General features: G+C 30.6%; 1 protein-coding gene across 7 annotated transcripts in view; it reads left to right on the top strand.

Annotated features, from left to right (window-relative positions):
- LOC109608989 (longitudinals lacking protein, isoforms A/B/D/L) overlaps window positions 1-17253 on the top strand; it is a 125315-nt gene that overhangs the window by 90433 nt on the left and 17629 nt on the right. The window contains exon 5 of one of the 7 annotated variants that reach the window (XM_020025578.2): window positions 15312-15574. The exons of 2 other annotated variants lie outside the window; for them this stretch is intronic. In XM_020025578.2, the coding sequence (XP_019881137.1) occupies window positions 15312-15553 (242 nt within the window). In that variant the 3' untranslated portion in view covers window positions 15554-15574. Of the gene's footprint in view, window positions 1-6663; window positions 6876-9065; window positions 9421-11461; window positions 12461-15311; window positions 15575-15718; window positions 15965-17253 lie in introns of those variants that run through there. 4 more of the 7 variants (XM_049963685.1, XM_049963686.1, XM_049963692.1 and 1 more) reach the window with 4 other exon arrangements.

Consider the following 17253-nt stretch of genomic DNA (forward strand, 5'->3'; position numbering starts at 1 on the left):
TCCGTCATGCATGAATTTATTATAAAACATTACAATAATATTTGTTTGTCGATTTAGTGTTTGAGAAACTCACCTTAAAAACAACTAACAGACATTTACCATGTTTCAGTGCCTAAAATTCAGTGTCCGAATTGTTACAAGTGGTACAAAAATAAGAATGTCCTCTCCGTTCACATTTCGAAAGATTGTGGCAAAGGAAAGGAATTCGGTTGTTGGGTATGCGATTCCAAGTTCACGCGACGGGACAATTTAAAGCAGCACATGGTCAGAAAACACGGTATTCAAGAATTTGGAGACACAACGTGTAACTATTAATAAATAATTTTGTTGGATTTGTTTTGTTTTACTTGATAATAATTTATAAATATGTGTTTTCTGTAATTTATGTCTTTAGGAAAATGGTACCGAATATTAATTGTGGAGTAGCAGGAGAATCTACGGCTAAATTTACAAAAGTAAAAATTTGTTTTCAGTTTGCATAGAAGTCAAAAAATAATTAATCAAATATGTTTATGAAAATGTTCAAATTAATTAATGAATTAATTTTGTTTTATATTAGTTTTTTTAGAATATATTATTATCACTATTTTTTATTATTATCTTTCAATATGTTTGACGATTTAGAATTTGTAAAAACTCGTTTGAATAACTAAAAGACGACTGATCTCCGTTCATATTTCACAAGAAAAATTATGGTGATGGAACAATTTAAACCAGCTCAACTCTTAATAATTTCAGAAACACAAACGTGTTATTATTAATAAATATTTTTTTTTGTTTATTATTTTTTTAATAATCCACTTACTAATTTATTTATTGTTTTATTTGTTTGTTTTCTGATGGAGAAACAGTACTAAATGTAAAATTTTTAGAAGGAGTACGTTGTCCGAGATGCAACAAAATCTATAAAAACAAAAATTCGTTTTGGGTGCACATGTCCAGGGAACATTTAAATAGAAGACAGTTTATTTGTGACAGATGTTCTAAAGTGTATACGAGAAAGGAGTACTTAAAGCAGCACATGAACAAATGTGCAGTACCAGATAGCAAAGGATGTACTGAAGAACAGCAACAATTTCATAACGTTCAATAAATTCATCGAAGAAATAATATAATATGATAATCATAAATAAGTTTATAAAACATGTGTATGTAATTATTTCTATAAATATATAAATAATGCAAAATAGTGAGAGTAATTTGAAAAATGTGAAGAAAGTCCTCCACTTGATTTCTTCATATTTGAAGGATTTGTAAAGATGTATCTACCTTTTCTAGGATTAAATTTTGTTATTAATCGTGTAAGTTTGCATCAAAAATGACTGTTTCAATTACTATTTAAATATATACTTATTTATATGTTCTAAAATGTTCTGTTAAACCCTTTATAATATAACAAACACCCTTATAAAAATTTATTTGCAAAAACTCAATTAGTACTTCTAAAAGTACTTATTCATATTTAGATAGAATTAAGGAATTTTGTTGAAGTTCGCAGATGTTTTTTCCAACAAACGTTTAACACAACTTTTATATATTATTACACTTAATTTGAAGTAGTTTTGCGGTGTAAATACATATTTTGCTCTCTCATTTGTTCGCTTTTCAGATGACGATGAATGCACATACAAATGCTCACAATGTAACAAAAGTTACAAGCACAAAGGTACTTTGGTACGTCATCAGAAATACGAATGTGGCAAAGGTAAAACCTTTAACTGTCACCTGTGCAATTTCAAGTGTAAACGTTCAGATTACATGAAGTTTCACATCAACACCAAACACCATAGAAATACCGTTGATGAATACGTTTGATGTACCAATCTTGTTCAAATTAAATTTCGCAAACACCACATGACTATTATTTCATTAACAACAAATAGGTAAGGCAAGGTAAGTCATGTAACAAATAATAATTGTGAGTCTTGTGCATTATTCAATGCGTAATGAATATTGAAACATTGACACGTTTCTCTGTTTTAGACCGTTATACACAGTACGTATGTCACAGATGTTTGAAGTCGTACAAAAATAGATGCTCGTTACGTCGTCACTACCAATATGAATGTGGACGGCAGCCGATGCAATTCTGCAAACTGTGCAATTTCTCTTGCAAACGGCGAGAGAGTCTTCTGCAACACTTCAAAACTAAAAAACACATTAGTTCTGCTCTGGTGTACAGATCAATGAATTAAAACATGTATTAGGTTACGGTGTGTTTTGTGCAGTGTATATTAATGCCAAATTTCTTCAATTGACTTAATCACATTTATTTACACAATTTAGATCTGTATCAAATTTTTATTTTTTAGTTTTTCCGCTTTATTTCATACAAGAATTATGCAATTTGTACATATTTTTAGGACTTTTCTAGTAAGATACCGGGTAATAAGGCCTAGCTAAGGGAGATTTGAAATTGAATGCAATATATCCATTACTTTAAGTAGAGTTCGTCTGAGTACTGTTTTTGTTCAAGACTTCCATTGTTCCAAGAATTTTTATCTACATTGTTTCAACCGGTGTTGTAATTTTCAAATTAATGATTTTCGTTGACTTGAAAATGACTGGAGATTCATCACCACACAAAAGGGACTATGGTAGTCCTAAACAAAAACTATTCGATTGAAGATCTTCTATTATGAGTAGGTTACCTCTGAGTAGTGTTTTTGTTTAGGATTTCTATTGTTTTAAGAATTTTTGTCTGTGACGTTTCAACCGATGTTGTACCTTCAGTAATTTTCAAACTAATGATTTTCGTATAATTGGAAATGACTGGAAACTCAACACCACACAAAAGGAACTACGGTAGTTCTAAACAAAAACTACTCAATTGAGGTGCTTCTATTATGAGTGGAGTTCTTCTGAGTAGAGTTTTTGTTTAGGGCTACTATTGTCTTAGGAATTTGTGTCTGTGATGTTCCAACCGGTGTTGTACCTCCAGTAATTCTCAAACTACTGATTTTCGTTGACTTGAAAATGACTGGAGATTCAACACCACACAAAAGGGTCTATGGTAGTCCTAAACAAAAACTACTCAATTGTAGTTCTTCTATTGTGAGTAGGGTTCCTCTGAGTAGTATTTTTGTTTAGGATTTATATTGTTTTAAGAATGTTTGTCTGTGACGTTTCAACCGATATTGTACCTCCAGTAATTTTCAGACTAATGATTTTCGTTGACTTGAAAATGGTTGGAGACTCAACACCACACAAAAGGTAGCATGGTAGTCGTAAAAAAACTACTCAGTTGAAGTTCTTCTATTGTAAGTGGAGTTCTTCTGAGAAGAGTTTTTGTTTAGGACTACTATTGTCTCATGAATTTGTGTCTCCGATGTTTCAACCGGTGTTATATCTCCAGTAATTCTTAAACTAATGATTTTCGTTGACTTGAAAATGACTGGAGTTTCAACACCACACAAAAGGGACTGTGGTAGTCCTAAACAAAAATTATTCAACTGAAGTTCTTCTATTGTAAGTGGAGTTCCTCTGAGTAGTGTTTTTGTTTAGGATTCTCCAAAATTCCTTTAATAATTCAACAAATTTAAGAAATGGATAGGTAATAAGGCCTATAATTATTACTAGTAACCCACAGTAATAAATAATTTAGACACAGGAGTTTTGCAAATATTCATGTCGCAAGAGTTCATTAATGAACAAATAGATTTTGATGGAGCTGGTGTTCTTATTTTAAATATAATTTTAATTATGTAGGACTTATTACCCAATAGGCGTTATTACCCAGGTATGTTATTTAAAAAAAATAAATGTTAAGGTTAAAAATATTTCAAAAAATCAAATATCCGGTATATTATTTTTCAAAAATTGAACTTCTATATAAAAGTTCATGCTTGTGGAACATAATTCTGAAAAACTAAAATAAATTTTGGCTTTTTGTACGTGTAAAAATGTTCAAGTTCAAAATATAAATTGAATATTTGACTATAAGTAGACATGTTATAGTACTATCGAGTGAAACTAGTTATATTAATTAGTCTAATTATAAAATAAAAAAATAAAAATTCACAACGTCGTTTCAATACTAACAAACAATTTTCAAACCATCAACGCATTTCATTTTGTTTCGACATTAACGTGTCGTCATTGTTTTAGGTTGTGGCGGTTTTTCGTGCCCTCGTTGCGGCAAAACGTACAAACACCGGTCGCACCTCTCCAGACACATGAACTACGAATGCGGCCTTGCGCCACGATTCAAGTGCAACCTTTGCAATTACATATCCAAGCGAAAGGATCACCTGCAAACGCACTTGAGGCGACATTCCGAAAACGTCATGGGCAACGTTTAAATTGCCTTTTTGTTGCATTTAAATTCCTGTGTAGAAAACATTTCAAATTATATTTGGAGAACAGTGTGCAGTTGAGAGTTTTATTGACGAATTTTATTGATACTTGTTTGTTTTTATGTGTTTCCGCTTATTTGAATTTGATTTTAGTTTCCGTTTTAGTTGGCGTCCGATGTCCGAGATGTAATAAAGTGTTCAAATATAAGAGTAATTTATCAAGACATATTAAATATAACTGTGGAGAAGAACGACAATTTATCTGCCAAATATGCGGCAAAGCCTACACTCAAAAAGACAGTCTGAAACGACACACGTTTACGGCACATATCGAATTTATACGACAGAGAAACTGATTGTAACACCTTATAATAAAAAGGACAAAACTGAACGTTCTTGTTTTATTGTAGCAAGTGTTTGATGTAGAGTTATTTAATGTTAACACGTATTATAAGAATGTGAAACAGTTTCAGAGAACCGATGCCTGATGTGTGGTAAGAACTACAAACACCGAAAACATCTCGTCAGACACAAGAAATATGAATGTGGAACGGTTGCAAACTTCGCCTGCACATACTGCAATTTCGTCACCAAAAGAAAGGACAATTTGCAACAGCACATTAGACTTAGACACACTTTTTTTATAGACTAGTCAAAATAGCATGATTGTTACAATTGACTTTATGTTTAGAGTGTTATGTGAATTTATTTTCCATTGTTTAATAAAATGAAGTTGATTGATTATTAAGGGAAATTAAGATCACCCTCCTAGCATACATATTTACAATATAACAATCTAATTTGTGTGATATATTTTAGGTTTACGTCCATTTAAATGTAAAACTTGTGAAAAAAGATACAAACACGCACAGTCCTTGTACAACCACAGAAAATTCGAATGTGGCGTCAGACCGAAATTCCACTGCTCCACGTGCCCGTTCATGTGCAAAAGAAAACACGCCATGGTGTCGCACTGCATGAACATACATGGAGTTATGTTTAAATAAGTTAAATAAACGGCTTTCATATTTTCTTTGCTTTCATTAACACTTTTCCTTTGGTAAGCAGTTTAACCTGGGACAATAACAAAACCTCTCTCTCTCCGATCGAACTCATCCCAAAATGATCTTAATCTTTGCTTTTGTGTTTCTAGGAAACTCTTACGCCTACGTGTGCACGTCCTGCGGAAAAAGTTACAAACACCAGGGTTCTCTGTACAATCATAAAAAGTTTGAGTGCGGTATGGCCGCGAATTTTAAATGTGCCTTGTGCGACTTTAAATGTAAGAGGAAACACGTCATGGTTTCCCATTACGTTGTCAAACATCACGCGGATCCATCGTTGTATTTGGAAATAAAGCCGGCACGAAGAAAAATGCATTAAATTTATAAACGTTATTGACTTAAAGCAATAAATTCATATTTATTATTATACGAAAAAGTTTTATTGGCCCCGAATCCAACGTTTGTAGAAATTTGTTTGCGCCGTCTATTATTTGTGAAAATACTAATGAAATGTTGTAGTTTTTAGACAACAATTCGAGATGGACGACAACGGAAGATACATATGTCCGAGATGTCAGTTTTCCAGTTACAAACAGAAGGGACACCTTTTGAGACACATGAAATACGAATGTGGCGTCGAACCGCAGTTCGAATGTCGGTTGTGCTTCAAAAAGTTCAAGCACAAAAGCACGCTCAAGTCGCATAGTTTGTTCAAGCACAAGAGCGTGTATAAAGGATCGTTTGAAAAAGTATACTACAAGTTTTAAGCTTCGACTATGTATCAAACTAAAGTTAGGCTGTTAATTGGCGCCCTCTTAAGATTCTGTATTTCTGATTTAAATTAAAGCTGTATATTGTATAAATAATGTGTAGTAGTAATTTAGGACGACATACATTTTTTAGATAATAAGAGAATTCTTTTGTTAGAGATAAATAAAACTTTTATTAACGTCTCTCTTTCAACATTTTCAATTACAGAATCCCCATACAATCCATGATTATAGAGATTTTATAAAATATGATTGCTGGAATATTTTTGTATTTTATTTTATTGTTGCATTTAAAATATTTGGAGTAAATTTTGCTTCTTGTAAGCCGTTAATCAATTTACAATGTCTTTACACACACATTATGTATATTTATTTGAGTGATGGTTGTCTGGGCGACTTATGATTTAGGTGAAGGAATTTATTAAGAGGTGTTTAACTGTGATTTTTTGGTCGCATATGTGGGATTCGGTTTTTTTCACTACATAATTGAGTGTGTGATCTTCAAAATTAAAACACGAGAATTTTTTAAATATTTTATTTTAATTTCTCCATTCCCTCGACATAACATGTCATAATAATGTTGTGGTATTTTAGGTCGACATTACTGTTTCAAATGTGGAACCAGCTTCTTGACCAAGAGCAACCTCACACGGCATCTACATCAATGTGGCGCTGAAAAAAAGTTTAAATGTACATTTTGCAACTACAAATGCCACAGAACGGACCATTACAAAAACCACTTGGCAATGAAACACAATGTTTTTGCACAAATAAACAAAAAACTGACATAATTTGATAAGTGTTATTTCATGTTTAACCTTATCTCTGTGTTTCCTATTGATGTTTTTTGAATCTTTTATTCATCAATAGTTTTAAATGTTACTTGTTTTCAGATTTTGACGACGATGAGATGTACACTTGTCATCGTTGTGCGAGGTTTTACACTTGCAAGAGTAACCTCACTAGACATTTGAGATATGAATGTACCAGATTGCCCCAGTTTCACTGCGACCTCTGTCCAAGGCAATTTAAATATAAGAACGTGTTAAATAAACATAGAAAATCACATATGTAATATCAAATAGTAAATGTTCAATAAATGTTTGATGTCAGTGAAGAAATTAAATTTCAGTAGCAAATAATTATTTTAACCAACTTAAAACTCATTATTTGTCGGTTACTAACGTGACGTTGGTTCTACTGCAGTATATAATTAACAATATTTTCAGATGAGATAAGATACAGATGTGTCGCATGCGGAAGACATTACAAGAACAAACAACATTTAGTGCGACATTTAAACAACGAATGTCCCGTGAACGGACCGCCGAAATTCATCTGCGACTATTGTGGCAAAAGAATGACCCAAAAACACAATCTTTTACGGCACAAAGCCATTTGTCGATGCCGACCGTAAGGAACACCTTAATTTTTATGATTAAACTTAGATAATCTGATTTGTTTTAATAAATAAACGCAAACCAACCCAAACTAGTGTGTTATTGCCCGTTCATGTTAGCTAGGACATCGATGTTGTTTTGTAGATATTTAATTTTATTAACTGAGAACCATGTTTCAGATACGATGGTGCATCAGTGCAGCAAATGCTTTAAAACCTACAAATACAAATGGAATTTGCTGAGGCACACGCGATACGAATGCGGAATGAAGCCGCAGTTCGTTTGCAAAATTTGTTCCAAGGCGTTCACACAGAAGAGCAGCCTGAAGTCCCACGTTGCTTATATTCATGGCTTTCATCTCACTATTAAATAAAGGATGATGTTGTTTATAAACAACGTTTCAATAGGATTGTTTGAGAAAGAAATTCAGTTTGTTGTTAAATCTAAAGGGCATCTTAATTAATTATTAATTAACATTAATTAATCGTTTGTTTAATTAATGTTCTGTGATTTAAATTCAATAGATATATGTTGTAGGTATTTGCCATTTTTTACCAAAGCTTATTAATATAAAGTTACCGTGTGATGATGTTTTGTGTAGTTTTTTACCAGAAATTTGCTTTTTTGTCGCAATGTATTTATTAATATTATTATGAATATTTAAAATAAATCACACATGACTAATAGTTTCATTTATTAGTATATACATGATAAACATTTAAATTAAAAAAATTTTAGTTTGGAGACTATATTTTGACAATTTAAACATAAAAAATTAAAAAATCAATACGTTTTTAATAATTTTTATGAAATTAAAGTGATAAGGCACTCCATTTTTTGAAATTCTTCATTAATATTTTAATATAAAGGTTGTCTGTTATTATTTTTTGTATATCTAACACTTTTTTTATTTTAGCCAAAATTCACAGATGTCCAAATTGCTCAAAAGGATATTCTTACAAGCACAATCTAAACAGACACATGACATACGAATGTGGAAAAAGTCCTCAATTTGTTTGTCAAGTTTGCAACAAAGCTTTTAAACAAAAAAGCAATCTAAGAGTCCATTTGTTCACTCATTGTTCATATCAAAAGCTAGAGTATAAGAACTTTAAACCCACCTTTTAATGTTTCAATAGATGTAAAGTGTGTCAATAAACCCAAAAGTAGACGACATAGTTTTCATTCTGCCCCATTTGAGTTTTTGATATTTGTCCTATTAGTAACGTACATCAGTTTTAGGATACAGAAAAACATCGGGAGTGTTTGAATGCACGACATGCTACAGAGTGTACAAACATCGGGGCTCGATAAGGAAGCACATCAAATTCGAATGCAACAAACCGCCACAGTTCATTTGCCAAATATGCAACAAGAAGTTCACCCAGAAACACAACCTGAAACTCCACCAGCTAAACGTGCATGCGACATGACAATTTTAATATGTATGTTGTATGTAATAACGAATAAAATCGGTCGAAATGTATTTTTCTTATTTGTATTTACGTTATTTGGGAGTCACTAATTAAACGCTTGTTCACCAACATAACACCTAACATATTCGACGAGTGTGTGTTCAAATTGATTTTATTTTAGGCAACATCACGCGCCACAAATGCCTGAAATGTGATAAAACTTACAAACACAAACCGAACTTGTACAGGCACATGAAGTACGAATGCGACGGTATACCGAAATTCGTTTGTACGGTTTGTGGCAAAGCTTACACCCAAAACGTTACCCTAAGATCTCATCAAGCCAACACTCACGCTCAATTCTTTTTGAACGCTCTGAAGGAGGATTTTACCAATGATGCAGTACAACCACCGCATTTATAACGACAACGTTGAATCTCTATTGTTTTGTTAATGTTTTCGGGACAAAGTGTTTTACATGCCTTACTTACAATTGTGTTAGAAATTGGTAGTACGATAATAAATGATTTATTTAACCCTAAGCATCACTTTATTTATTGTTGTATATATTACGGTTAATGCGGTGCAACTTAACTGGCATATTTTGTGATATCAAATATTGTTTTTCAAATTAGACAAACTGTCTTGGATAGTCATATTAGTTATTGATTTACGCTTTTGATTCAAGAATGGTTTTAATCAATTTTTATATTATATTTGAACATTTTTGTTTAGGCTGTATGTGAATATTTATTGCTATTATTTTACTTAATGTGTACCAAGATCCTTTTGTTATATATTTGGAAACAGAGAGTCTTAAATTGAAAAGAAAATTCATGCAATGAATTTCATTAAAAAATTGAGAAATGGATTAGACATAAAAGTATCTTTTCAATGGTCATATTGTTACATTCATCGAAGAATGGATGGATCACACTCATTTTCGCCAATCTGGATAATGGATAAAGCCTGTGGAACAGTGGTTAATAAAAGCTTTATCCTAAAAAAGATTTCGATCACTGTTTGATATACCACACAACAAATTTTACATATTTTATTAGGCGGTTTAGCACTAGACAAAGTGATCGAAGGTTTATGTCACCCTCCACCAAGTCTTGATATTTCTTTGAATGACTCTTTATTCCAAATATTTATTGCATAGTTTAATTCTAAATACGTTAATCATTTCATCAGTCAACATTTTTTTACTCAACTTTAAATTTTTTTAAAAAACATTGAAAAACACTTGATTTTAATGAATAAATTAAGTTAATAAATAAATCTTTCCGGTAATTAATTTCCTGGCTATTTTATATTTCTTAATTACTTTAAGTATATTTCAACTAACTATAACAATTAACAGAGACAAAACTCTTAAAATAGCTAATCATTTAGTTATTTTATAAGTTATCTATAGAGTATATGAGCACCATATTAGCCGTTAAATTATTTAAATAAATTTGTAATATTATTGCGACTTCAACTCATAATTTTGAAATGTATTTAGTATTTTTTAGTTAATAGAAGGTAAGAAGTAGACATTACACATATAGTTCATTAATAATTAGGTATGTAAGTAGATATTAATTGTTGAATTAAATTACATATTTTCCTTACAAAATTGGACTAATTTTTATATTTTCAGTACATTATTATTACGACGGTTTCTACTACTGCGGTACATGCAACAAACGTTACATGTACAAAAAGGGTGCAATTCGGCACATGAAGTATGAATGTAACAAACCACCACAGTTTGAGTGCTTTTACTGCAACAAAAGGTTCACACAAAAGGCATCTCTAACTTATCACCAAAGGACTGTACATTGCAATCGATAATTTTTTATTTATATAAATTTCATATATTTATAGGTGAAGTAAGCTTTCTAATCTTCCTATGTTATTTTAAAAATTCCTAAAAATATTATTGTGATAACCTTTATGGTGAAGACTCATCTTTACTTTGTATACTTTAGATCCACAGTAAAATGATCAATTATTAATTAATTAGAGATATTGTGGGGGTACTAATTTTATTTTTATAAAATGTGTGACAGCAGTATATTTTTGTAAATAAACTATTTCACAAAAAACCTGAAAATTGTATAATTTAGCCATTATTTCTAGAAATAAATTTTTCCCTCTTGTAACAGTTAAGTCGTTCCTAATGGCTGATGTTTTTTAGAGTTTGTTAAAATCAACGACACTTTTCAATGCAAAAAATGTTACAAATCTTACAAATACAAAAGAGGCGTTGTCCAGCACATAAAATACGAATGCAACAAGCCGCCGCAGTTCAAGTGCGAGATATGCGGTAACTATTTTACGCAAAAAGGCTACAAGAAAATCCACATGCAAATTCAACACAACATATGGCCGTGCGAAAAAGGGCTCAAATAACCTATGATTTAATCGAATGTAATGCGCAAAATAAACTAGCAATAAAGTATTTTTCTCTAAAACTTTTTCATCCAGCACCCGACATTAACAGACAATTTATAAACCGCTTGTACATATTTTTAAATAAGCCCCACTCCCCCGCCATCCGACCGACAAACTAACCGGATTAAGTTTTAGGCGACGGCGAAAATCACGGTTGTCCCAACTGCGCGAAAACCTTCAAAGTCCTGGGCTCGCTTAGGCGCCACATCAAGTACTTCTGTGGGAAAAAACCGCCGCCGATCACCGGCTACAAAGTACTGGGCAAAGACCATTATCAATGCGAAAAGTGCGACCGAACATACAAGACGTTCAACACCGTGAAGAGACACATTATCTACGAATGCGGAAAACCGCCAACAATCGAGTGTCCGGTACTCGAGTGCGATTACAAGGCGAAAATCCGGGATCGGATGATGCAGCACTGCAGGATGAAACACAAACTGTTCATTTAGGACAGACTGAGGGAGATGTTGCCTTTCATTAACAGCGAAAGTTAATTGCTTAGGATCGTTGGGTTTGGGAGTAGTTTAGGCGCATTGGGATCACTTCTAAGCAATTACCGTTAAGACATTTTAATAAAAGGTTTCAGAGCTTTTTTGTTACAGTTAAAATGAATATTCAGTAAATCCATATTATTATATTTCATATATAAATCTGTATATACCCAATTCAATTTTTAATCCATCAAATCGATTTATTATATTTTTTTGTATTCTTTTCGAAGGAATCTCGAAAGTTTATTTATTTCACAAAACGTTTTGTTATTTTTTTGTATTTTTAGGATTTTGCCTGTTATAATAAAAATTCAGGGAATTTATAATATTTATGAAGTGAAAAAACTAACATCGTTCAAATATGATTATTAGAGAATGTTTGGTCTATACAATATAAATATGTTGATATTGATTTGTTAAACTAACAGTTGTAGATTAAGAATTATATTTAGTTTTGTCGTACTTTGTTTTTAACATTTAATCGTGAATTATAATATTTATGTTATATACAATATTTTTTCTTTGATCATTATTTGTTATATTTAGTTTCTATGTTAATTAGACATTGCTTAACTTTAGGTTAGTTGTAACAATCGAAAATTAAATTTTCTGCAAAGATAAATAAATGGCAAAAGCTTTATGTTGTGTTGTTTTAAATACATTTTAACGATTTATGTTATGTTTTATTTTATTCAATATTAAATTCACACATTCTTATTATTAAAATAATATGTATTTACTTAAGTGAATTGGGAATTAGTGAAATTACAAAAGTGGTAAGTAAAAAGTTATAATTACCTCTAATTACATTAAAATTTTTTCAGTGATATCCAAACCACATCGATGTGAAACTTGTGGAAAAGTGTACAAATGGGCTATTACTCTAAAAAGGCATGTGACGTATGAATGTGGAAAAGATTCGAGTCTAATTTGTCCTATGTGTGCCAAAACATTTAAACGAAAGGATTCCTTAAAAAGACACATTGGTTCACATGTAGAATATTCGAAATAACACACCACTGTATTAAATAAAAAAATCATGTAACGATTAAAAAACCTTTTGTTCATAACGCCTTTTTATTGAGTAGTTTTTTATTTTGTTTTTCTGTTTATTAATTTATTATAGATATTACTATATTATTATTATATTTATTACAGTATTAAAATTATGCATCAACTTTGTTTTAGTTACGCCATATTCATACAAGTGCCAATGCGGAAACATTTTTAAGTGTAAAATGTCGTTGCAAAAACATTTGATCGATAAATGCGAAAAAAGTCCTTATATGGCTTGTCCATATTGTTACTACAAATGCCGAAGTCGTAATACACTTGGACAACACATTCTAAAATCTCATTCAAAATTACCAAAATTATTTCCGATTTAATAAATGTAAGGTTATAAATGTTTTATTATTATTATTATTATTGCTTTAACGGAGTATAGGCCTTGTCGAATTTTTATTAACGAATTTATTTTGTAGCTGGCAAGTGTTCCGAAAGTCCAAACATCTGCAACGCTTGCGGCAAATCGTACAAATGGAAGGTGACGTTGCAAAGGCACATTTCCTATGAATGCGGCAAAGAGTCCTCACTGAAATGTCCTTATTGTGACACCAAATTCAAAAGAAAGGATAACTTGAAGAGGCACATAACATGTAATCACGACATTCCAAAAACCAACTCCGGGGAAAACTTTCATTACTCGTACATCGATTAGTGCTAACGTCATTTTCTGTGTATGCATTTAACCAATGATTTATGATTATACATCGATAGAAAAAAAATTGTTTCATTTTGCTTACCTTTGCTTTGCTCATTTAATTTTAATATAATTAATAATATCTATTAATGTTTATTGAACTGATGTTTCAATTATAAGTGTTTTTTTAGGATTTGATTGTAAATGTGGAAAGTCTTACAAATTTAAAAGATCATTATGGAGACACAAAAAATTTGAGTGCGACAAAAGGGATAATCCTCTGAATTTTTATCCCTGCACTCTTTGCGACTATAAACCTAAAAGGATGGATAATTTGAATGCACATTTAAGAAATGTTCACAATATCCACTAACATATTTGATTATGTACATGCATTTGTTTATTATACGTTAAAATTTTTATTATTTTTATTTTTTACTTACAATGTGAATGGTATGTATATTTTACTATAACATTACTTCAGCAAATAGACTATAGATATTGCAAGAGAAAGGAAACTGGTAAGTAAAAGTAGTGCATCGAATGAACATGTCCTAGAAGATCTGTTCAAAAATTAGGCCACATTGACAAGAAACCTGTACAGCCAACTTGTATATTGTAGTTAGCAATGTTATTTAGATTTGCGCAGTTCTTATAAAGCCCAATCTAATTGTTTTCTTTTTCCAGTACCCGGATTCGAGTGCGAGAAATGCGGAAAATGGTATAAAGTCAAAAGGTCGTTGTGGAGGCACGAGAAATTTGAATGTGATAATAGAGCAGCCTTTCCTTGTCTCTTTCCTAAATGCAACTATAAAACAACGAGAAAATACCTGCTGTCCTCACATTTAAAACTAAAACACAATATTTTTTCGAACCTCTAAACGTACAACGTAGCTTCTAGTTTTTGGAATTGAATTTTTATCCTTAGATATTCCATAATGACGTTATATTTTCGATTAACTTTTTCTGCGAGACAGATTAATTGATGTAACATAGGGCCTAATTTGTTGTCCTCTTGAGACAATTACATCGACTTGTTGTGCAATTACGTATGTTTAGATATGTAACTCAAAATGTATAGGTTCTAAGTAAATATAACAAACTAAAGTAATTGTAAATCTATCTTAATATGTACTGTTTGTTACTATGTAATTGAATATTTGTGTTGTTTAAAATGGCCTAAAGATAATTTACAATTTAGTATTCGAGACAGTAAAGCTTTATCAAACTGTTTAATAATAACCTGACTGAGATTTTAAGTTTTTGAGGCATTGTAGTACTTAAACGGAATCCGAATCGAAACTTCAAAATCAAAATAATTTTAAGGAATTGTAATGTTTAGTTGATCTTATGTGATAAAATATGTAACTTTATTTTATTTTATTATATAACAGTTATATGATTATATGAATAACATTTGTACATATAATTATATGAATAAATAGTGAGGTGTATTCTCCAACATTTCATTTAAGTTTAACTCCTTAAAATTTAAGGGAAAAGTTGGAAAATACACTGTCATGTATTTTAAAAAGTCTTTTTAATTTCGTCAGTAATAATTTTAATGCTAGTAACTTATTTTTTTGTTTTTTATGTATTAATGAATAAACGTTTTTTATAAGCTATTGTTATTTACTACAAAACATGTTTTATACTTAATCAAAGGCAAATAATTATTATCTATTAATCACAATGTTTTGTCTTCTTAAATTAATATTTATTGTGTATGTATGTGAGGTTTATAACTAAAATAAAAGACCTTTTAATTATTAATTATTGTTGTTTTCAGCCTATGAATGTAAAAGTTGCGGAAAAGGATATTCAAAGAGGGATTCGTTGAGAGTACATCTGGCATATTATTGTGGAAAAGAAAGTAAATTCGCATGTCCAGAAGTTAATTGCAGTTATAAGACTAAATTATTGTCGAACTTAAAACGTCACACCAAAGTGCACGAGAAAACTATTTGCTATGAAAACAATGGAACTGGTGGAAATGTTCAAAATCACATGTATAATAATTCTCACCAATAAAATATTTGTTATTATAGTTGACTTGGAATTTTGAGTTTGAGTTTATCTGATCAAGAAATATATTTTTTTTAGAAATACGTATTTTAAACCTACTTTTATATGTAAATTAGTATTTATATTGTTTTGTTGAAATTATTTAATTATACTAATAAAATTAATTTTTAGAATACCAGTGCGAGTGTGGAAAAAAATATTCGAAGCACGGATCACTGTTAGTACATCGGCGATATTATTGTGGAAAGGAGCCGGCATTTTCCTGTCCCCAAATAAACTGCCAGTACAAATCACGATTAAAGACGAATTTGAAACGACACTTGAACACTCACAAACCCAATAACACACCCTATTTTAGATGATAATGTTAATATCTAAATATTTTATTTCATTAATTAATAAAATCAATTAAATTTACTGAATTATTATTTTTCTAGATTGAACCTTTAATATGTACTTTATAAGTTGTAACGGTGTATGTTTTTTTTCTGACAATAAAATATTTTTTAGAATTTAGATGTCATTGTGGAAAAACTTACTCCAAACAAAGATCTTACGTGTATCATCAGAGGTATTATTGTGGAAAGCAATCAAAATTCATATGCCAATTGTGTCCATATAAGACCAGCCTAAAAGCTAATTTGAAGATACATACTAAAATTCATTTTAAAGATATGTGAAGTATTAATTGGTCTGAAGTCATCTCATAATATATAACATTTTATTATTTATATTATTTATATTTATTTAATAAAGATTAAACATGACATACTGGTTTTTTTGAAAATATCAAACTAGTAGTTAATAAAATTGTTTTCTCATTATATGTAATTCTATTATTAATATATTTCTATTGTAGCTTTACACTTGTGCAACAAATGTGGAAAAGGATACAAATCTAAGCAAGTATTGTATAACCATCGTAGCATTTACTGTGGAAAGCTGCCTTTAAATTGTTCTTATTGCCCCTACAAAAGTCACAACAAAACAAACTTAAAAAGACATGTAATAAAAATACACAATAAAGTGTAATTTCGTGTTAGATTTAACCAAATTTTCAATTTTGGTAGGTTTTTATTCATATTGCCATTAAAATAAAAGTTTACCAAAACAATACGTTTTATTAAAAACATATTACCCACGTTCGTTGACTTTTACCTCTTCTAATGTTCGTTTATGTTTTAGGGGAAAAGTTTCCGTGCGATGCCTGTGGCAGAATTTACTACAAACCAAAGAGCCTTCGAACGCACAGAAAGTTTTTTTGCGGCACTAAAAATATCAGCTGTCCTATCGCATTTTGTTCTTATCAGTGCCATCACAAGTTCCACATGAGGAGACACGTTTCGAAGAAACACAAAGTCGATCCCACTTTATTCGACTTTTTGCGCAGCTTCAGCCACTCTTAAAATAGACAAATATCTAACATATATTCAATATAATGTAGTATTTTATACTGATTATTAAAAGTATATAAACTACTGTAGTGTGAATTATTTACTAATATTTGGTTTATTTTGTAGCCTAGGTGTGTGCTTGTGGAATTATTTGAAAGAAATGAAACGTTTAGGCAACCTAATAATTAGTTCTTTTGATTAAACCAAATATGTTTATATTAAGTTATTTATGTTTAACAAAATAATCATTACTGTATATAATCAACAATTTTTCTAACGTTTTGCAAGCAAATTCATTCTAGGAGAAATAAA

Source organism: Aethina tumida, chromosome 2 (assembly GCF_024364675.1).
Source record: "Aethina tumida isolate Nest 87 chromosome 2, icAetTumi1.1, whole genome shotgun sequence".
NCBI classification, from domain to species: Eukaryota; Metazoa; Arthropoda; class Insecta; order Coleoptera; family Nitidulidae; genus Aethina; species Aethina tumida.